This window comes from Engystomops pustulosus, chromosome 1 (assembly GCF_040894005.1).
Source record: "Engystomops pustulosus chromosome 1, aEngPut4.maternal, whole genome shotgun sequence".
Taxonomy (NCBI): Eukaryota; Metazoa; Chordata; class Amphibia; order Anura; family Leptodactylidae; genus Engystomops; species Engystomops pustulosus.
The window spans coordinates 214,961,517-214,984,766 of NC_092411.1; the positions used below are offsets into that span (position 1 = coordinate 214,961,517).

At 39.2% G+C, this 23,250-nt stretch overlaps 1 protein-coding gene across 11 annotated transcripts in view; it reads left to right on the forward strand.

The window, feature by feature from the left end:
- Positions 1-2,246: 2,246 nt before the first annotated feature.
- The window catches only part of BLTP1 (bridge-like lipid transfer protein family member 1), a 141,900-nt gene continuing 120,896 nt past the window's right edge, over positions 2,247-23,250 (forward strand). For 10 of the 11 annotated variants that reach the window (XM_072119351.1, XM_072119355.1, XM_072119356.1 and 7 more), the window contains exons 1-5: positions 2,247-2,412; positions 13,282-13,394; positions 14,580-14,696; positions 16,378-16,456; positions 20,350-20,414. In XM_072119351.1, the coding sequence (XP_071975452.1) occupies positions 13,301-13,394; positions 14,580-14,696; positions 16,378-16,456; positions 20,350-20,414 (355 nt within the window). In that variant the 5' untranslated portion in view covers positions 2,247-2,412; positions 13,282-13,300. Of the gene's footprint in view, positions 2,413-5,743; positions 5,763-13,281; positions 13,395-14,579; positions 14,697-16,377; positions 16,457-20,349; positions 20,415-23,250 lie in introns of those variants that run through there. The other variant, XM_072119352.1, reaches the window with a different exon arrangement.

Below are 23,250 nucleotides of genomic sequence, written 5' to 3' on the forward strand. Positions count from 1 at the left end.
TTTACTAAGCTGCCCCACATCTTTTATTATTTCCTATGCTGCACCTAATAATTAATTATTTCCTAAGCTGCCCCTGATAATTAATTATTTCCTATTCTGCCCCTCATAACTAATTATTTCCTATTCTGTTATAAATTAGGGCGCCCGGCCGCCACAATCTTTCTCCTGCCGTTTTAGCTATACTCACCTCAGTCTCCGCGCTTCTTCTATTTTTTTGCCGGGTCCGGTCAGGAAGGGGTGCGCGGCCGCGTGATGACGTCATCGCGCGGCCGCGCATCCTAGTTCACGGAGCGATGTGCGCCGGGGTTGTCTTCCGGCCGTTTACGGGCCGCATCGAGCACTATTCAGTGACGGGCAGGAGCTTCCTGTCCGGACGGACGGAAGCCCCTGCCCGACAGTCGAAGGCCACAAGGCCCCGGTGCTGGCGCTCCAAGCGTCAGGGGCCGGTTAGAAACGGTCCGCGGGCCGCATGTGGCCCGCGGGCCGTAGTTTGGGGACCCCTGGTTTAGTAGCTACCAAAAGTGGCCCATTGAAGAACAAACAGCGATGTGATCCCCAGAATAGCTATGCAGCTCAAATGACTTAAAAATCAATGACCGTGATGTTTCTCATAAAGTATATCCATAAAATAAGAAGAATATATCACACAAAACAGGAGTCCTTTATTTTCGCAACTTGAGCCTCACTATCTGCAGCTCCGTCCTGGTCAGCAAGTAGAGTATGTCCAAGTCAGAAACGTTTGTCACAGGTCACTCATAGACCATAATTTATGAGGATCCATAAAAAATGGATGATGGAGGCAAATCCATTACTCTCCGCTAATATTTACCTGGTTCCTGTGCGGGTGGCCATGTAGTAGGGTTCTGGGTTCAGGTCGCATTCTGGTCAACATCTGCAAAGAGTTTTTATGTTCTCTCCATGTTTGTGTGGGTTTCCTCCAAAACATACTGGTTAATTGATTAGATTGTGAGCCCCATTGGGGGCAGGGACTGATTCTGCAGATTCACAGAGCTTGCAGAGCTTGTGCGCTATATAAAGGAATTATTATTAATACTTTTGTAGTTACTGGGGCCGTGTGACAATATGACATATAGAATGCAGCGAGAAGCAGAAGGGAACATTTCAGAGCAGGGCAGCTGCCAAAGATTTGACCTAAATTATGTTGTATCTCATCCAAGAAAGGCCGGGTGGGAAAGTTGTGTCTTTCCTTGTGATCCTCTGAAAACCTGACCAGTTAATGAGGATCAATTAATAGCCATCTACACCCGCAGCATAAATAACTGGGAAGCTCTTAATAAAACACCACTGTAGAGCTGTGGATGTCTGAAAAAGGTCACAATTTATGTGCAATTATAGTGAAAAGTTACAATTTTTTGTGCAAATAATCACATTTTTTTTGCTTTTTATTGTGATTGCGCCAAAATTTTCTACTTTTTAAAATGTCCACATGTGGATTCTAAAGATATATCAGGTGCTGTTGTGGCAAACTTTGCTAGGTGACAAATATGAGAAAATAAAATAAATAAATTAAAAAAGTAGAAACCCCTCTCTCCGCAGCCTTTGCTTTACATTACAAAACACAATGGAAATGCTGTGTGTAAACATGGCCTCAGACACAACTTGCTGCAACTTCTAAAGAGTATACAATAACAATCATAACCCACATAGTGCAAAGGCCCTCCTCTGTCACATGTGGAGCTAGCATTGCATTTACAAACACCGTTCAAATGCCCAGGGAGAGGCTTGGCCTTACTGCATATGTGTTTGTACTGCAAAACACTGGGTCCTCTAAACCTTGTCCCTCTCAGGCCGCGTTCACATGTAGCGCTTTTGCGTTGTTGCCTTTTTGACCGCTTTTCAAATGCATTATATAATCCTAATCAGTTAAACCCAATTGTAATTGTCTTTTCCACCTTTAAAAAACGCATTTCAAGTTGGGACGTTAATGAAAAAGTTAAGGGAAACTGCTTCCCAGCAAAACACAAAAAAAACGCTTTTTAAAACGCAACAGAAGGGCCAAACAGACATGCATTTAAACGAAACGTGTGAACGCGCCCTGAATCGCCCATTCTGCTCCCTATTTCTGTGCAGCAATGCGATTGTTCTCCACCGGCGGTCAGTAATCCCCCTCTCACACCTCCGGCCCATCTTCCTCCCTCCACCTCCCATCATCTCCCTCCTAATGTCAGCAGCCGGGTCCTTCTAGCTATAACTTTCCTGTAGTCTGCAGTTGCTCCTCCCACACAGACAGTCGAGTCACATGATCATGACGACATCGAAGGTCCTTTACCCCACTAGGAAATAAACATCTTCTGTGTTCCTACACACTGGGTAAAATGGCTGCCCATCTGGGCCGGGTGCGGCGGAGAGCCGGTGCTTATTACTGGGGATGAGGAGGAGTCAGGGAGATCGGTGAGTGATATGTGACCGGAGATACCTGTGCGTTACCTGTGCGTCTTCTGCTGATGTATCGCTGTGATGTGATAGAATGGCCCCGGTGCTGTGCGCCCGGTGTAGTGACAGGTCACCCGGTGTCTCTCAGGTGTGGTCAGGGACCAGTGCAGACTCGTAGCATGTGAGCAGTGGGTGTGTTATAGGTTTCCTATTCATTGGTGGCCACATTGCAGGTGCCACCTGTACAATAGTCATAGAATACAAGTTTACACTACAGAATGTATGGAGAGGACACTTTCTAAGGTCTCTGCTGCTGTATCACACCCGGCATTCTTCTAGTGTACACAATCCACAGTATATGGACTTACCATGAGACTGTACATGAGGCCCCAGTGTCTGGTCCTGATGATGTTAGCAGTACAATGGGATTGTCCATGGTAGAGTATAAAAGCCAATGCTCATAAGAGGGATTGGTCTGACAAACCCCTTGCATGATTTACTGGACTGAACCTAAAACCACAGAACAGAATGGACTACTGGCGCCAGCAGTTCTAGGTCTGGTAAACTCCACAAGGGTTTGCCGCCCCAAACTTACATGTGAAACATTTAGGCTTAAAGCAAAAGTCTTCTCTACCAATCATAGTATATGCACCAAGACCTGGGCAACCACTTGAGGGTGCATTCACACTTTCAGTTTTTCAGATGCAGTTTTTTTTTTAATACCAAAAGCAGGCGAGGATATATCATTAAGAGGAGCTGTTCCTCCTCTTTTTTACTGTAATTCTGGTTTGGACATCAAAAACTTCATCTGAAAAATTGAGCATGTGAACGCACCCGCCTCTGGTATCTTTTTCCTAATCACATATTTAAGGCCCTGGAAACGCATATGTCATCGGGTGGAGGCGTGCCCCCTGTGCGCTAGCGTCACGTTATGAATGCTACGCTAGCGAAATGTGTGACTGCGACTTTAGGATCGGTTGTGACAGGATCAGGTGACACTTTTGCTAATGGTGTGACAATTGCTGCAAAAAGACACAAAGATATTATGTCACATTCCTGTAAAGCAGAAGCAATGCTCCATACTGCTGATTGTTGGTGGTGCAAGCTGTCAGACTTCTCATATGATCAGTGTAAAATATCCTGGAATACCCTTTGAGGTTAGGGCTCACAGGCATCTGTCGCAATTGGTCAGATGCCAGGAAAGCACCTAACTTGTTATAATATGTACAGGACTGGGGTGGAGATTAAAATTTTTTTGCTTTTTTCCCAGAAATAAAAACACAGGTTTCCTATGCAATGGATAACATTTAGCTTCCTGGGATCTGCCCCAAAGCTGTAGGTGAGGCAGGTCTTCCAGAGGAACATACTGCAGAAACTCTACCGCATCTTCGTTGTGTGTGGCCCTATAGATTTTCTTCAGAAAAAGCGCCAAACACAGGAGGGTTATTACGTATGTAATTAGACCTGAGAATAGATGTTCACCTGAGTATCCAGAATTGTGGCCCATATGATTTGGTAAGAGTAAAGCAGCAATACCAGAGTAATTACTTAAACAGGTGTATTTTTGTGGGGAAAATGACTGTCAAGATCCCCCACGATTCGCAGAATGATGGATTGCAGTCCTTCACGGCAGAGGACTTTCGAAAGTCAGTGCAACTTTATACCATTGATCTCTACAGAGCTTCCAGATCCTCTTATGGGGTGGCTAAAACCGGAAGGTCCTATGTGTATGGAGTGGTCTAGTAGATCAAGTGGAGTCTCAACAGTTGGACCCTGTACGCTCGCACATTTATCCTGTGGATAAAAGATTGATGTAAAACTTGATACAACCCTCTGGCGCTTGCAGGGCATTTCTAAATGCATTGAAAGTGCCACATGAGGCTGCACCCTAAGGCTTTTGTGTGGTGAGTGTTGTACTTTTTATTAATACAAGTCAAAGGTTCATGACTTGCTGATCACATAATTTTTCTAATTTAAGGTGAGGTGATGGAGCACAATAAATGTTTATTTTAAAATGTTCTGTGATAATAACTTGCTGCTGTAAAATAAATTCTCTGTATAAAGTGTGTTACTTTTTGATAAAAAGTGGACGAATTCCAAACTCAGAAACCATTATGCTGGGCAACCATTGCAGCCGTAGGCTAGAAGTTACAGGAAATATATATGTACAGGTGGCCCCCTACTTAAGGAGACCCGACTTACAGACGACCCCTAGTTAAAGACAGGCCCCTCTGCCCACTGTGATGCTTTACTATAGTCCTAGATTTCAATAATCAGCTTAAAAGTGTCTGTAATGAAGTTTTAGTGATAATCCTTGGTCCCATTACAACAAAAAATGTTGAAACTCTTATTGTCATTGGGACAAAAAAATTGTCTGGAACTAAAATTATAAAATATACAGTTTCGACATACAAATTCAACTTAAGAACAAACCTATGGACCCTATCTTGTACGTAACCCGGGGACTGCCTGTATATGGTGATGGAATAGCAGGATTATGAATTTTTTAAAAATATCTCACCCTTCCACTTCCCCTGTTCTACTCTATTTAGGAATACCAAAATAATGGCAATAATCGTCCCAGTTGACCAATATGTTGTGCTAATTTTATTACATAGAATAGGCTGCAATTTAAATACTAAACACCCTTAAGCAAAGAACGCATAATGAAAGCTAAAGAAAAAATGTCCCTACATACAAGGAATAATTGTTGTATGGTATTTTTCCCCTGCTGACTAAGATATAATTGGAATGATAACATTTTATACTTAAAATAAAAAAGCATTTTTCTCAAAAAGACAGACCTATGCAAAATGTTTTTCAGTTGCATTTTTTAGATGCAATTTGGCCATAAATTGTATCTGCTTTTTCATGTCATAAAGCTACAAAGTGCTAACAAAAGTAAATTTTTCCTGCATGGAATAGCCGCCTGTATGTATTTTGGGCAATGTTTATCAGTGGATGTTTCTGAACATCTGTGCACAGTTTTCTCGCTTTATCCCATGGTTAGGTGTGTCCTCTTTTATGAAAGAAGTAATGTTGAAAGACTAAAATACCAAACTTTGAGCCAGTTAAGAGACAAGCGTTGTATTGCTGATCTGAACTTTACTTATCCATGTGACATTATTGAACATTACTACGTGTTGTGGTGTCTCTTATGTCAGGTGCTTTGTTATCCTTTTGACCTAGTTCTTACTCTACACTAGTTATTGTTCCTCTCTAGTTTCGGGTTGTGATATCTATTACATAATAACTTTAATGTTATTATTATGCTATGTTTGTAAATACTTTACTCTGACCAGGTTTAATTGTTATCCACATGCACAGGGATAGCAGTCTGATCAGTGGCAGTGCGAACTAGGATTGTGGTCAGTTTCCATAAATTGGCGGAGCGATGGATTATACAATGTCCTGCTGCACGCTTTTTAGTTGCAGAACACTGTTCTTGACCCACATACTCGACCTGCAGCTTCATTCAGTTATTGAAAGGAATCATTAGTGAGAACTTGCATACATCGTACATCTCCTATGTTTTCCCATGTATTTAATATTTATTTTTTAACATTTTATGGCTACAAGATTATTTTTTTGGGGGGGTTTGGATTTTTTCAATTAAGTGATATATGGGCTTGTGGTCTGTGGTACAAATTGTACTTCCTAGTGGCATCTTTTAACCCCTTGACACAGCCTTTTTTTTTCCCAAATCTGACTTGTCACTTTATGTGTTAATAAGTTTAGAACGTTATAGCATATGAAGCTGTTTTTGAGATTGTGTTTGTACTCCATGTTGAGAATTTTAGGTGACATGTGTTGCATTTATTTATGAAACTGGCAGAAATATAGTGAACATTTAGCAAATTTTGCCATTTTCAAAAATGTAAACGTATAATTTTAGACTTGCTAATGCCATCCAAATAAATTAGTAACTTGCACTTACTCTGCTTTAACTGGGTTTAAATCTATTTAACAGCCAGAAGTCACTTCAAAAGGTCTATATGAGAGAAAACCGCCATAATGACCCTATTTTAGAAACTGCACCCCTCAAAATAGAAAGTCTATTTACTCTGAGGGTTTACAATGGTGAAAAATAAATAGAAAGTGAAATTACAGATATTTAATTTTTTTATGATACATTTATTTAAAACTAGTATTTGTACTTTCACAAGGGGTTAAAAAAGAAACTAAAACTCACAATGTTAGGTGCAATTTATACTGAGTAATAGATCAATTGTCTCTGCTGTATAGGCACAGAGTGGCACATGGAAGGGAAAGGACTCTGTTCAGTTTTTGGAGGACATGTGGAGAGCCCCTTGGGTATCAAAACAGAGGGCAACTCTAACAAATGACCCCATTTTAGAAAATAAACCTCTTACAGAATTTAGCATGGTGTAATATGTGCATTTGCCATGAAAGGTGTACCATAAGATTAGGCTGCAAAATGGAAACAATGAAAAATTTCCTGAAAAAGTCTCGTTTGCGCCTAATTTTCTTTTAATCCACAAGGGATAGAGGATGAAACAATACCCAAAAACAATTTATCCCAAAAATAGCACTGACCCACATGTGGACAAAAATTGTTTTATGGGCACACAGCGGGGCTTAAAAGGGATAAAGCACTGTTTTACCTTTTTGGAGGCCAAATTTAGCAGGAATCAAGTGAATCAAAATTTCAAGTGTCAAGACGTATCTGAGGTACCAAAAGATTTTGGAATCTACAGAATTTAGCAAGTGGCATAGCAACTGGAAAAGAATTTGGATTTTGGAGAGCAGATTTAGCTAAAATAGTTTACTGCCTCAGGGTGCATCTGGAGAGCTTCTGAGGTACCAAAACCCCAACAAATATACATGGAATTTATGAAGGTATATGATGAGCATTTGGAACACAAATTTTTTTTTAAAAATGATGTGCAATTGATGTTAAAAAATGGGAAATGTAATTATTTCTGGATTTAAACAAGTTCAGTGCCCAATATGTGACACCAATTTGTGCCACTGTGAAATGGTATTTGTCCAATTATGAAGCCATTTTTCCTGCAATTAGCAACACCTAAAATGTGAAACTAATCGCTAACCACAAAATACAACAGGACTTGGGAATGATAGAGCACCATGCATATTTGAGGCCTAATTTGGAGAATTTCAAACTATGTGCTGACAAACCCAGAAGCCTTCATGGGAAATAGAAAACCTAAAAAATAAAAGTGACCCTAGTTTGTTTCCTTGAGTGGTCTAGTTTGCAATCAATGGGTATAGTGAGTAATTTGACCTAACTGTATGCTACCATAATTAATTTTATTGAAATTATTTCATCACAGAGATAGAACCTGAATTGTGTTCATCATGCACAATGAGTATGAGGTGGTGGAATATACCCAAGAGTTGTATGGTATGTAATGAAGTACTCATTCATGCAGATGTCAGGTTTGTCAGGGCAGGTGTTGCAATGATATGAAGTATCCTTCCTTACCCCTGCATCTTTAGTAGCAGTCTGGGAAATTTCAGCAGAAAAATGTCGCCCTGGCACAACATGGGGGGGCACAACATCTAACCCTGTAATTCTTGTCCAAATAAAAGTGCCTTAAAAAGGACCTGTTAAGCACAATTAACTCTAAGAGCACTTACTAAAGTTAGAAACTCCCTAGCCCTACCCCAGTTATAGCAGTGTGAAATTGCTACCATTTATACCGATAAGCTAGGAAACACTGCAGTACACCAGCGGTCTGAACGTTAGATCAAGCTTACAGCGGTCCGAGGCGCTCCCCTCTCTTCAGCTTCTGCCCCAGACTGACACTCCTATATCTAATGCTGTGTATTCAAGAGGGTGGCGATCCAAGGAGGAGGTCACTGCAGCATAGAGCATAACAATCACCGACTCCTTGGGTCGACTCCTCATAAATACGCTGGACCGCTGTATGTGTCGGTATGTTCCAATAAAGCCAGCGATTTAACACTGCTATAACTGGGGTAGGGCTAGGGAGCTGCTAACTTTAGTAAGTCCTAGAGAATTTATTTTGCCTGATAGGTCCTCTTTAATCACCACCTCTTAAAAATGGAGAAATTATACGGTATGACCTGTACATTGGAACAAATAAATGAGTGTCACGGGACGCTCATAGGGAAGGGGGAGAAGTAACGGGTAGAGACAGGGAATTTGGGGATCAGAGTAGTTGGGGGGGGGGAGCTGTGAGTGAGACGCACAGAAACAAAAGACCTGAGTGAAGTTGGCCCCCCCACCTTGTTCAAATCAAACAAAATTGGTGTCAAACGTTTGTGCTACGTTTGTGCTGGTTTGTGCAGCAGAAATTTTCGTTTGTGCCGCTATCGTTTTTAAGATTTTAATGAAAGTTTCCACAGGTCATCAGAGGTCAACCAGCCCCCCCACATTGCCCAAATCAAACAAAACTGGTGCCGAACAATTCTGCTACGTTTGTGCTGGTTTGTGCTGCGCAAATTTTTGTTTGTGCTGCTTTTGTTTTGAATATATGAACAAAAAATTAAAGTTCAAAAGTTCTAGCAGCCCCCCCCCACATTAACCGAATCAAACAAAACTGGTGTCAAACGTTAGTGCTACATTTGTGCTGGTTTGTGCAGCAAAAATTTTTGTTTGTGCCGCTATCATTTTTAATATATTCATACTTTTTTGCAGAGGTCATCAGAGTTCATTTCTTCCAAAGTACAATGTGTTTGCTAGCTCCCCCTGGTGATCAAGCCAGGGAAGTGTCACTAGGTTTGTTTTTTACCAGTTCATCCTAAACACCTCAAACACCTGAACATACCTTAAAAATTATAGCGGCACAAACAAAAATTTTTGCAGCACAAACGTAGCACTAACGTTTGACACCAGTTTTGTTTGATTCGGTTAATGTGGGGGGGCTGCTAGAACTTTTGAACTTTAATTTTTTGTTCATATATTCAAAACAAAAACAGCACAAACAAAAATTTGCGCAGCACAAACGTAGCAGAATTGTTCGGCACCAGTTTTGTTTGATTTGGGCAATGTGGGGGGGCTGGTTGACCCCTGATGATCTCTGGAAACTTTCATTAAAATCTCGATAACAATGGCGGCACAAACAAAAATTTCTGCTGCACAAACCAGCACAAACGTAGCACAAACGTTTGACACCAATTTTGTTTGATTTGAACAAGGTGGGGGGGCCAACTTCACTCAGGTAAACAAAAGCAGTGGCAGCACTAGTAATTACACTGGCAGGTGCCCACAGAAGTGCCAACCAGCAATCCCAGAAAAGAGTTGCAGTGCAGAGGTGTTATTATACACCTCCTGCACGCTGCCCCAAACTGGAATGAGATGTGCAGGATAGTGATCACTATTTTAAACTTCCCCCTAAGGTGCAATAGGCCGATATTTATAGATCATCCATTGAGAGCTCTGTGGGAGGTGGCCACCTAGCCTGCCCACATATACAGTTTCTGCAATACTGTATAACACAATGCTGCAGTATATTGTTATTTTGCTGTGGCTGATGATCTTTCATGGCAGGTACAGGGGTGGCTGTTGAAGCTAAGATGCACCATTGTTGTTTCAGTGCTGTTGTCATGTTCAGCCATGGTGCTTAGAAGGTTAGGACCCACAATTGGGTCCTGTCTGTTGCATCTAGGGGGTAGGTGGCCAGGATCTGTGTAATTACTGACCACGGCTGTTGAAGCAGAAGCCCGACAGTACCTATAAGTCGTGCTGGCTTAGCGTAGTACAGTCACTATTGTATCACCCCCGAGTCAGCATATTAATATTGTGGATAAAAAAACTCAGATTGTCCAACGTGACATGAATTTCCTGCTTTCAGTTTTTACTGTTTTTGCTCTTTTCACAGTTACCCTCAACATTTCTATTGTATATCTGGTTGTACCCAGGATCCCCTTTTCAGAATTTCAGGGTTAATTGTAGCTTTATGTATGCCATTTTGGAAATGAAAAAAATGTTTGGCTTCAGTTTGCCTTTTAAATGATGATGATAATAATAAAAATCTTAGAATCCCTATTGTAGCCGGGTCACTGTCTTTCGGTGAATGGTTGGCATCTTGTGTTGCACTGTGATGTAGAGGTCATTGGCGGGTATCATCTGATAACGGGCAGCTTGTGCCAGGCTGGATTGTCTGCATCTCTAATTCATGACCTTGCTCTTACAGCCATTGATTCTAACTTGATGTTGCATAGGATTGTTCTCCTCCCTTATTTATCTATTGCAGATACTTCTTCTCTTTTAGATGATTAGAAGTGTTATCTTTCATGAGAGGAGGATATTCTACCTGACTAGTTTTAACTTGTGTTTAGACTATTTTACTTAATGCTTTATTGTAGCTTCTGAAGGTCTAGTATGTGCTTAGGTTATAATCACACCTGCATTTGTCATGTTCATGTCATTAAATAGCAGAAAAAATTGTGGAGCAGAAGGTAATCTCCCTTACATTGCTTTTCTTAGGCTGGGTTCACATCACGTTTTCGGTATACGCTAAGCGTATACATCGGCTAAGCACCCAACATATACGCTTAGAGTATCCATTGAGAAATGGTGGCAGACTAAGGCATTGTTGTTGCCTCCGTCTGATCACTATCCACCCCCCCTCCAAAAAAAATGCATGATAAAAAGAAGTAGCAAGCTATGTCTTTACATCCTGCAGTCTCCGTCTGAGCGATGTATATGCTCAGTGGAGGCAATATGCGTGAGATTTGGCTACTTCTTACCCTTTTTTGATATTTAGGATTCCCTTCACATGTGGAGAATCTCTCCATGTCTTTTCATCCATTGCTGCTACACTTTGCATTTTGTTTATTATGCTACTGCTGCTAGACACCGCTTCTAATTGTGTATTTGTTTGTATGCTCTTGTCATTTCTTTAATATATGGGGATCCTCATTTATTCATTTACCAATAATCTTTTTGAAGTGGCTTTATCTCTTGTTATTATTTGAGTTATTGTATTATTGTTTGTATTTACCCAGGCAGTTTGGAGGGGAGTACTACTGGAGCACTGCTTTGTACGCTCAGGAGCTCAGTGTATTATGTAACACATTAGTAACATTTTTTTAGTGGTTTTATTCATTGTATGTTTCGTATATTAAATAAAGATTTGTTCATTCATTTTTTGGTCATTAGTGCATCCCATTTTCTTCTTGAGTTTACAGTGGAGGCAAACTTGCTGCATCCCTCCCCATAGTCTCGCTGAGCGCATATGTCTTTAATGTGGATTTCCAAAGTAAAGAAAATGTGTAGCAGCAAATGTTAGATGCTTTGGCAGCTTTCTTTTGCCTGGGAATTGTCCATCGGCAGGTGACTAGCCATTTATATCATACTTGCTATGAGTGTTAATAATAACATCTTTATTATATGTGTGTTATTGACTCGTGAAAGCTTAACCCCTTATCACCGACTCCCCTTATTTATTTATTTTTTTTTAGGTTTTAATTTTTGTAAATGTATGAAAACATCATAAACGTATATAAATTTGGCAAATGCATTTTTTTTAACACTTTCAATGCATTTGGAATTTTTTCCCACTTTCCAGTACATGGCATTGAATATTAAATACCATCCCTATGAAGTTCAATTTGTTATGCAGAAAACAAGCCCTTATACAGATTTTAAAAAAATATAGATTTTTGAAGGTAAAGTAATTTTTTCTTTCTTGCAACCCCTGATTGTTTAGTTAAATTAGAAATGGCAATGTTCTTGCTGTTTTACAGCTTTTATATCTGTATTTTTTGTTTGTTTGAAATATTTTAGAAAACTTTTTAAATACGGAGAAAAAAAAAGAGAGGATGTGTGGGAGAACACAAGGCATTTAAAGAATGACAAGCGTAGGCCGATTTGTGATAAGAAAAAGCCAGTTATACACCCCATATGAGTTGTTTCCTGTTTTCCTCTCATGCTATTTATAAGCTGAGGATGTTCTGTGAGATGAGCATGTAATACTAGCCTAGGCATGTGCAACTATGTCAAATACGTGTTTTGCAAATACTTGTCATTTGGTTAATGTTGGATAAACTGATATTTTTTTGAACAGACTGTGTCCTCCGTATACATAATTGTTGGATTGATTCCATACATTCATTGGATTGTTTTTGGGCACTTTTTATACTTTCTGTTATTTGTATTAGTAATTCCCGATATAGGGGGCTTCAACATATCACACTGTATGCTCGTACGTCATCCTGTTTCTCCCAACAAAGCAGGAGGAGGGGTGAACTTTGGTTTGTTTTCCCGTTGATGTAACTGTCCTTGTATGGGAAGTTATATTAATGGGGTCCTCCATCAGCAAACGCTCAGTGTAGCCTGGGGATGAATGCAAAACTGTTTCATCCGTCCCATATTGGCTCTCGTGGACCCCACTGAGCATACAGTAAAAATGCTGCTGCTATTTATTAACAAAATGTCTAGCAGCCTCTCCTCATTGATACAATGTCCACAGCAGAGCCCCCTCAAAAACACACAACCCCAAATAGTAATGTACTCTGCACAGCCTTCACAGTAATGTCCCTAGCACAACCCCCTTAAGAAAACCCCCCCCCCAAAAACCGGTATACTTGCCTCCGACGCTCCTCTTACCCCCCGTGGAACCTGGAGCCGTGTGGAGAAGAGGAGGGGCTGCTGGTATAGAGTATACATGGAAAGAGAATCAGGAAATGCGTTTTTAGCAACGATAACAAAACCCAAACAAACTTATGTGTGTTAATAGTGTAATGTTTACTTCTCCAGCTCTTTCTACTCATAGTTTGCGTTCAGACCTGGGGATTCCCTCTATATCCAGCTATAGAACAATTTTAGTCAGACCTCAGATGAGCTTTATAATAGCAGGACAGCATCTTTTACAGGTGCATAATATATCATGTGATGGTTGGTTATGAGTGGCTTATTATATTCTCTTGTTACAGGCAGTGAAGACTTCTTACAATGGACACCACTAATGAAAGCTTTGTCCCATCTATTACTGAACTTGAAGGATATCTCACTGAACACAATTCCAATGTGGTATGGCTGCTTGTTGGTAAGTCATAGGCTTTCCTATGTAATAAAGAGACAATTTTTTGTATCTGTTAAGTTTAGTGTTTCTGTGCTCCTGCTCTAGGACATGCTGACTGTAGAGAGGACACTATATAGATGTGCTTATCTCATCATACAACATAACGTTATGACTGTACATAATGTCTCATCTGTTCAGCTCCTTCTGCTCTATAACCTGCTTCCTTCACATATGCAATCTGCCCATCTTCTTCTTCTCTGTAACATGCTACCTGCAGTTGGGAAACCCTGTAGAATATACTCAGATCCTCCTGGTTATAAAATACTGCCTGTATATAGTTCACTATATACAATCTGAGCTTTTTCTGCTCTATAACATGCTGTCTGCAGAGAGAACAGTATATAGAATAGATTTTTTGAATCTATAACATGTCTGCAGTTAGAACACTACGTACAATCTACTCCGCTCCTCCTGCTCTGTAACATTCTGCCTGCATTGTGGCAGGTTCTGTTTGTGGAAAGTGTGTGTGGAGAAATGTTCAGCGCTGTGTAAAGAAGGGAGCGTGTGTCTGCTTGTATAATCCTTACTGACTAATTGTGAAATCTGTAGTCTCCTTGTGTTCTACCTGGGCATAGGCAACAACTTTTCTTTTCTACGTTACTCTGTAGTCACCCTCTGGCTATTCTTCTGTAGATGAATAACACTGTTTCTACACAGGTCATGTTCTCTTTTTTTGCTCTTTTTGTTCCATTCTGAATCTTGTTGTCAGTTCACACTAAAGCCAGTGCTGGCTGTGTATTTCCACTATATGTCAGAAGTTGTCATTCTGGTGAGACATCCCAATTAGACAGCTACTCTGTGATAGCTATTTCCCTTTGGGCTGTATATACCCTTTAAATCTGTTCTGTTGCTTATTTCTTGCCCAGTAATTGTACTTCAAGCTTGCAAAAGTCTTAAAGGAAACACCACAACCCTTGTAAATCTTATTCCTTTGAAGTTGTGTTTGTGTCATAGGTAATTATTTAAAAATTAAAGGTACTGTACAGTACATGCTACACTGTATTTTTCTCATTCTCCATATGCCACCAACAGTAGTTGAACATCGATATTGGATTTGCAGGGGCTCTGAAACTTGGGACCCCACAAACAGCTGGTTTTGGCGGTTATAGATATTATAAAACTATAACTTTTTCTTTCTTTTTATTACAGCTACTATCTTATCCTGTGGATGGATTATTTATCTAACTTATTACAATTCCCGCAATGTAGGACTCATATTAACACTGGTATTAAATAGATTGTACAAAGATGGATACATTCATATTGGTAAGTCTTCGTTTACTTCTCTATTGCCTTTTTTTATCATATTAGTTTATGTCACAGAAACTAAGTTGTGTGTGTTAGTGCTGAATTTGCATGGACACTTGATGCTTTGTCATGTGAAAAATATTCATGACTTGTGGTTACAGCATTCACACGTATAATTTTTAGTTGTTATCTGGAACTAAAATATTTCTGAATTTACAATGGCATATGTCATCCATATCGGATTAGTAGGGAACTGACACCTGGCAACCACAGCATTGGTGCTCCTGTGGTCACCATTTCCCAAACCTGCGCTATCTCCTAATTTTTTTGCATGGCCAGCTGAAAACTATTCATAGTTAATGGTGCTGAGCTTAAATACCAGTTATAGCCATTATAAAATGTACGGCAAAGTGTTTGGATAGTATTAAGGAGGATGCAGAACTGAACACTGCAGTCTCTTTAAGCAGCGGATCATTATGGATGATGTTTGACTCACTGACCTTATACTAAAGGGGTTTTCCCAATAACTAAAGTTAGTCCCCTTTCCACAGGATAGGGCCTAAATACTGATCAGTGGTGGTCTCAGATAGCAAGAACGAGGGGTCCGTTAGACCCCTCATTGCTCCGTCAGACTAATGGAGCAGACGGCCGCGCATGACCGTTCTGCTCCATTAATCTCTATGGAGCTGATGGAGATCTGTGTGAGTGCAGCACTCTGCAATTTCCATCAGCTCCATAGAGTTCCCGTGGATAGAGCCTAACTTTAGTTCGTGAGAAAACCCCTTTAATGACCCATGTCCTGGAAATTCCCTTTAAAAGATTATTATGGCTTGAGCAACGAAAGTTTATTCATTGGATATTATATATAATAATATATTTTTTGAAATATTTTGCTCCCTTGCTAAATTGTATCTGGATCATTTGATGGAGCCACATGTTCACAAGTCAACTTAGTTTTTTTTAGAATTGTTCAAGCTTCTCCAAATGCTATGTAAAGTGGTTAAAGGGGATCTGAAAAACTTGGTGACCTTCTTCCATTAATGGCACCACGTCTGACCATGGTTTGTACAGATTTTGCAGCTTAGCTGTATTGAGATGACTGTAAGCTCCCATACCACGTATTACTCATGGACAGGTGGCTGCTATCTTGCATTAATATCTGGGAAAGCAGGTTTTCAAGTCGTGTATAGCCCCATTTAGCTACAGATTGGCAAGCTGTTCGCCATGATTATTAATGGCCTTAAAGTTTTATGGGTTATAAAGAAATAATCCTTCCAGTAGTCAAACTTTTGGTTTTTAGCAACATTACGACTACTAGTTGGGAAGTCTCCTCCATATTTTCAATTAGTTTATTATGTTGGCACATCTGTAATATCCTCATAGTTTTATTCATAATAAATCTACATTTACATTATATAGCATCACATTATGCTAGTATAAGTCACAATACAAGGGATATATGAACAGTATGTTACAACCTCCATAAAGTTACCACAAATTATGAGGAAAAAAAAGAAATATCAGAATGAGAAGGAAAAGCTTACAAAGAAATGTAGGTGCCCAAAAACTAACCTTTGTTACCTGTAAGAGCTACTTCTACTCCGTTTCTCAAATTGAAGTTCTAAGTAATTTGCAAGAAAGTGTAAATTAATCTGTTTGCTAATAGTCTCATCTTTTTTCCTTCTTTTATTCTTCATAGGATCATTTTCTTTCTCCGTCCTTTCCGGAAAGATTATGCTACGTGAAATCTACTACATTACAGAGGACATGTCAATTAGGTATTTTACTCAATACTTTTTTTTTGAGTTCTAAAGTGGAGTTTTCTCTAGATATCAGTGGACTGTTCCATCGTCTGCTGACAGGAAATGGCCCCAAATTTCTGCAGGTTCTGCACAGTTTACAAACTAATGAGTCAATGGAAACTAAAAGCTGACGACACGGTTATTCTTACAGAAGTCTTTGTATTAACTGTGCTGTTATGCAAAAAGTAGATCTTTCTTATAACCACACAAGCTATTGGAAATAGTGCTACATTAACATAGTTTATGGCACATTTATGGAGAAAATTACATTTTCTGCAGAATTAAAGCTGGCAGCTTTGAAAGTATCTGCTCTATCTGCCTTTGTCAGATGCATTAAAAGTACTGAAGCAGACTATATATATTAAATAAACATCATTGAAGAAATTTGCATCCGATAATTAGTTCTGATGGAATATACAGTTTACTGAATTTAAGGAGTGCTCTTTATTAAACAATACAGGAAGCATATCCATTTTGGCAAGCAAGTTAGGTCGATAAATATCTAGATGGATACAACATTACCACTATTAATTTTGAATAAAACAATTCAGATGCAGGTGAAGTTCAGACTTTCAGCTTTAAAGGGGTTGGCAACCTTTCCACTAAAATTTTAATGATGCTGCCACATATTGACTATAATTATGTAAATAATCAAGGTACGATTTTTCTCAGAGGCGCCAGCACAACAATAGCACTTTTTGTAAAATTTTCTAAGCACGTCTGCATTTACGTAATTATGGACAATAGGTGGCAACATTATTAAAATTTTGGTAGAAATTCAGGGGGTTGAACAAAATAATTGCATAAAATGTGAGGAATTAAAGCATTTTTTAAAAACTATGTTTTCATTTCAGGGGCCCAAAATCAGATAATTGTACATAAAATGTTAATTACTAATTTTTGGTTGCCAACAAAGGGTTTTCTGAAGTTTTGAACTCATGGACATCACCAGATGCTGTGTTTCCTCCTTTTGAATGCTCTGTTAGGCCTTAAATAAAGTTTTTTTAGTTGCTATTTGTTTATGGGCCTTTATTTCTAATTTTACTTTATCAAGTGAAATGTGGCTCAATTGGGTTGAGATCAGGTGACTTGTCATTAAAGAATATTCTGCTTCTTTGCATTAATAAACTCCTGGGTTGCTTTGGCTTTATGTTTTGGGTCATTGTCCATCTGTATTAAGAAAATCATTCTGGCTGATTTGAGCATACAGTATAACTCTGAATACCTTAGAATTCATCCGTCTGCTTCTGTCCTGTGTCACATCATCGATACCAGTGACCCAGTGCCACAGGCAGCCATGTATGTCCAAGCCGTCACACTACCGACACCGTGTTTTACTAAATATGTAGAATGCTATGCATCATGAATGGTAACTTCCTTCACCATACTTTTTTATTTCCATCATTCTGGTAGCGGTTGATCTTAGTTTTATTTTTCCAAGGAAAGTTCTTCCAGAACCATGACGGTTTTTATTAAAGTCCAATCTAGTCTTTTTATTTTTGAGGATTATGATAGGCTTGCACCTTGCAGTGAACCCTTTTGTATTTACTTTCACTCAGTCTTCTCTTTATAGTAGATTTAGATATTGTTTTATCATGGAAAGTGTGAAGGGATTGTTGTGAAGGGATTTCTCTTCACCAGGGAAATTTGTTCTCCGATCATCCACCACTGTTGTCTTCTGGGGGCTTCCAAGTCTTTTTGCATTATAAGTTCACCAGTGCTTTCTTTCTCAGGATGTCCCAACCTATAGATTTTGACACCTTTTAATATTTTAGCAATTTTTGGTTGAGTTTATTCTGTTTTTTGCAGCTTAAGGGCAGGTGGTTTCACTTGCATGGAGAGCTCCTTTGACCGCATGTTTTCTTCACAGCAAAGTCTTCCAAATTTCAAGCACCACACCTCAAATCAACTGTAGGCCTTTTATCTGCTTAAAGAGAACCCGTCATGCAAAATAACCCCCCTAAACTAAATATATTTTCATAAACTGCCATTAGAGAGCATTGCCTCTATCCCTTCATTGTCCCTCTACATGCCTGTAAACCTAAGCAATGAGGTCCTAAAGCTGTATGCAAATGACCTGTGAAATGTCCAATGAAGCATTAGCATATTCAAGCTGTCCACTCTATTCATGAGTGGGAGGTACAGCCACACACCCTGCTTCCTGGTGCTGGTGGCCACGCCCCCTGCAGCCTGTGTGTGTGTATAGGAGAGATACAGCAGCTCCATGCAGCCATGTTATAGCAGAACATGTCAGATTCATGTGTAGCTGATGTCTGTGTCTCTCACCTGTATATTAGGAGGATGCAGCATGTCAGCAGATGCAGCACACACACTAGCAATGTATTACTATACATTACACACAGACATGAGCAGGGGGAGGAGAGGGGAGGGGTAACAGGGGTGACATCACTGCCTCTGACCATGTGACCAGCCTCATTTACATGATAAAGAAAAGATGATTTTACAATGATTAATGTATGAATTGATTAGATAAAGGCTGGGATGGGATCCTTGTGAGCTGCTCCAACAGATAGAGGTGATAGGAAAAGTGACACAGACCTGATGACTGGTGTCCTTTAAGTGAGAATGACATAATGAACGAACTGCCCGCAGCTGCCCATGAAACAGCCTTTTGGACAGTCAATTGTCCATTTACACCTGAGGGTGCAGTCACACGTTGCAGTTACAATCCGTTTTGAGGTGGTTTAAGATGCAGTTTTGATAATTTAACAGATGCAGTTTTAACTGCAACGTGACCGCACCTTCAAAAAGAGGGTGGCACATGTTGAGGTGCAGAAACTCCTAAAAAATTTGTCCAATTTTAATACATAACTATATAGCTTGAATATGTTTCAGTAAACAGATAAAAAAAATAAACAACATTTTTGTCAGTGTCCAAATATTTATGGACCTAACTGTATGTAGGTAAATAGTTCATAGATTTTTATTGAATGTTTTTGGGACCTCTTTTAGACAGAGAAATCTTGGCATGATATAAAAGTGAAGGAACTAAATCTTTCCTGTGTGTATAAGGGTTATCTAAAAATTGTAATCATTTTTTTTCATTTCAGAAATTAATAGAGAATATAAACTTTGTAATACACTTCATTAAATAAGGCAGCATTTTATTCTGCTCATTCTCTTGTAGTGAACAATGTATTTGAAAATCTTTTTAGGTCCCTCCCCTTCAGGCAGATAAGATGGCTAATGATTAACTATGCCTGTAAAGAGTTAAGTCATAAGACACTTTATCAGGTTAATTTATCCTGTACAGGTCTGAAATGTGATTTACACAAACTGCTAAAATAAGAGGTAGGTAGGGGAAAAAGAAGGATACAGGGACATATTTATTTAATAATGTATATTAAAACGTTTACTATTATCGTTTGCTGTTTACTATTCATTTGAGGAATTTTGTTGAAAGTTTTAGTTAAAAACATTTTTTTTTTCAAAAATGCAACTACTCTTTTACGGAGGACTTTGATTAATATGTTGCTTTGTACCTTGATGTAAAGCCAAAATGTCACAAAAGAACTGTACTCTGTCTTTTCTCTTGAGTTAGCTTAAGTGTGTTTTTATATTGTAAGGTAGACATTTTCTGTTGTATGAGCGGTAGAAGTGAACGTTAAGTTGTGTAGATTCTGGCTGCCGTTTACTACTGTAGGCTTGGTGCCCATGTCTGCTTTGTTTAATCATATAATCATGAGGTCCTATAATCTTATTGTCCTGCTGGTTAAGCTCCACAGTACATCGCCTTGTGCTTAAGGTCTTGTCTTATTCCGAGAAATTAACTATCTGTTTACTGTTTCAATTAAAGCAACAAAACCTAATTGTAATAAAACTAATTTATCCTTTTTATTGCATTTCAGGATACAGGATGGATTCATTATATTTCGATGGTGGAAAATGTATAACCCGAAACAAAAACAACATGGCAAGTTTACTACTTGAATTCTTATTATTAAGCCTAAAATTGTCGTTGCCTTATTTTTGTCTAAAGATTAAAATTCTTGACATCTGGAAAAGTAGGAAGATTCCAAATTTGCTTCAGGGTTGTTTGACAGATGCCTTTTACCAAAGATGGATCACTGCTTTTTTTTAGTTGTATTACTGTGCTAAAACTGAAAATTCTCATTCATAATAGCTAATTTTGAGTTATACTAGTATGGGAAATTCATTTCAGGGCTGAACTGAATGAAAAATTGTGACGCTGAAATGTGTCTTGATTGTATGTGCTTCGAACCTCTGTCGTGTCGGTGAAAAATATTTGCTAGAGAAAAGAATAAAAGTGTTAGAGTATAAGCGTATTATTTGCGGCTTTGGATTTCTAAGGGATTTATTGTTACATTACTGATGCCGGATTTCCTTCACATTCTATGCATTACTCGTTGATCCCAAAATGCTTGAATGCTGGAGCTGTGCAGACCCCTGATGTATACACTCAGAAAATCAGACTCAACAAACATTAGTATCATCACAGTATCATAGTATAAAAGGCTGGAAAAAGACGCAAGTCCATCAATTCCAACCTTTAAGAATTAAACAAATGTTTTTTTCCTTATGACTCGTAATATTTTCGCTCTCCAGAAAGTCATCCAGGCCTCTCTAGAATAATAAAGCCTAAGTGTTTTCATTTTGTATGGAATATTTTTAATAACATTTTAGTCCTGCAAAGTTTACCTTGAGGGTATGTTCACATGCATGAATTTTGATACAGAGAATTGTGTGCCACAATTCACAATTGAATTGAATGGTAGGCTGTCGTAGGTCAAAAAAAGTTTTCCTCCATTACCTGATGTGGATTTTTTTTCTGTGCAATAAAAACACTTGTTGACATACCTTTTTACAGTAAACAAAAGATGTAACTGTGCTGGACGATGTGTTAAATGGATGAGTATGGGATCGGTATGCTCATTGGGTATAGTTTAGTTGGCCATTTGGCAAGAACTGGGTGTTTCAATAAATTTGAATCTGCCTTATAGGAAATTTCCAGATTTAACTTACTCCGGCAGGTCCAGCAGAAGATTCCTGGGGCCAGCCTGATTCAGGATCTGACCATGAAATTCACTTGTAGGCTATACTTAAATTGGGGGAATTACCAGAACCCTGCGGTCTCTGGCTCTTGCACACCCCCCAGAGCTCTGATTACATGCCCTCTGGTGCGTTCACAATTCATCCTGTAGCCAACGCCGAAGAAGATCCTACATGGACAGATCCTGCATCAGGCTGGCCTCGTGAATCTACTGCTGCTCAGGTAACTTGAATCCAGGTGGTAGGTTTCTTTAAAAACACCCTTGAAATTGAAACAAGAATGTTTTCAGACTGCTTATAAATCATAGCTCATGTAACTATACTATTACAGTGGACATTAGATAGAAGCCATTACGATAGTGGAGTTTCAGTTTACACTGCACAATGCTGGTAATATCAGAGGGCTTAATGCGAATGCATGTGAGCTCAGAACTGTCTTTTTAACTTGAGGCATTTTGTTTTATGTTATTAAATACTAAAGATTGCAAGTTAAATGCAACCTTTCTGATTTGTCTTACATAATTTAAGATTACTCTCTTAATGAGACCTAATGGCTACCCAGGAGGATTATATCATAGAGAAAAAACCCAATCATCTTCTTGTTAGTGATAGCTTGACAGTGTCCCTTGTGGACTATGGTCTACTTTAATTTTCTATGTATAATTGATCAGAGTCTCTTGAAGGAGCTTCTCCTAATTAATCGGCTAACTTTCACTTCATTGCCAATATTAAGTGTTTTACTTTTCTGTTTCACTGTATTGTGTGAACTGGGATGGTGTTAAATAAATACAGCTCTTTACAGCATAGTCCCATTCAGGTAACTGGAAATGAGATGCTGTACTCGATGTAGCCGCTGCAGTATGTATAGAGCTGTGCTAGTAATACTGTGGAAAATTTAGCACTGAAGGTAAACTCTTCCCTCAGAATGCAACCCTTCACTGTTATTGGAGGTCCTTCACCAGTGAGATCCCCACTATAATCAAGTTATCCCCGCGTCTGATGTTGGGATAGCTAGATATCATTGCTGAACTCTCTGGCTCCATGACTTCTTACATCAAACTGACATCTCACTTCAAGGTTTATCTTCTTAAAGATGCCTGTACTAGGCCATAAAAGAGACATACTAATAGTGGTTAATTAGGTCACTTTCATCTGACAGGCTCTCTTAAAAATACACAATGAATGGCATAAAATGGACAATAGAATACACTGCTCAAAACACTTAAACAACGCAATATAACTTCAAGTATATCAAACTTATGTGAAAAAAACCGGTTCATTTAGGAAGCAACACTGATAGACATTCAATTTCGTGGGCAATTAGCAAGACACACTCAATGAAGGAGTGGTTCTGCAGGTGGGGACCACAGACCACTTCAAAGTACCAATGCTTTGTGGCTGTTGTTTTGGTCAATTTTGAATGTTGGTGGTGCTTTCACACTTGTGGTAGCATGAAACACACTCTACAACCCACACAAGTAGCTCAGGTACAGTGGCAATAAGGTTTACTGTGTGTGCTCGGTAGTGTCCAGAGGCTTGAGGTGCTACCAGGAGACAGGCCAGTACACCAGGAGATGTGGTGCGGGCCATAGGAGGGAAGCACCGCTACCTCTGCTTTGTGCAAGGAGGAACAGGAGGAGCCCTGCAAAATGGCCTCCAGCAAGCCACAAATGTGCATGTGTCTGCACAAACGTAACATAAACGTTAACGTATTTTTCAGACTACCGTATTTTCCGGGC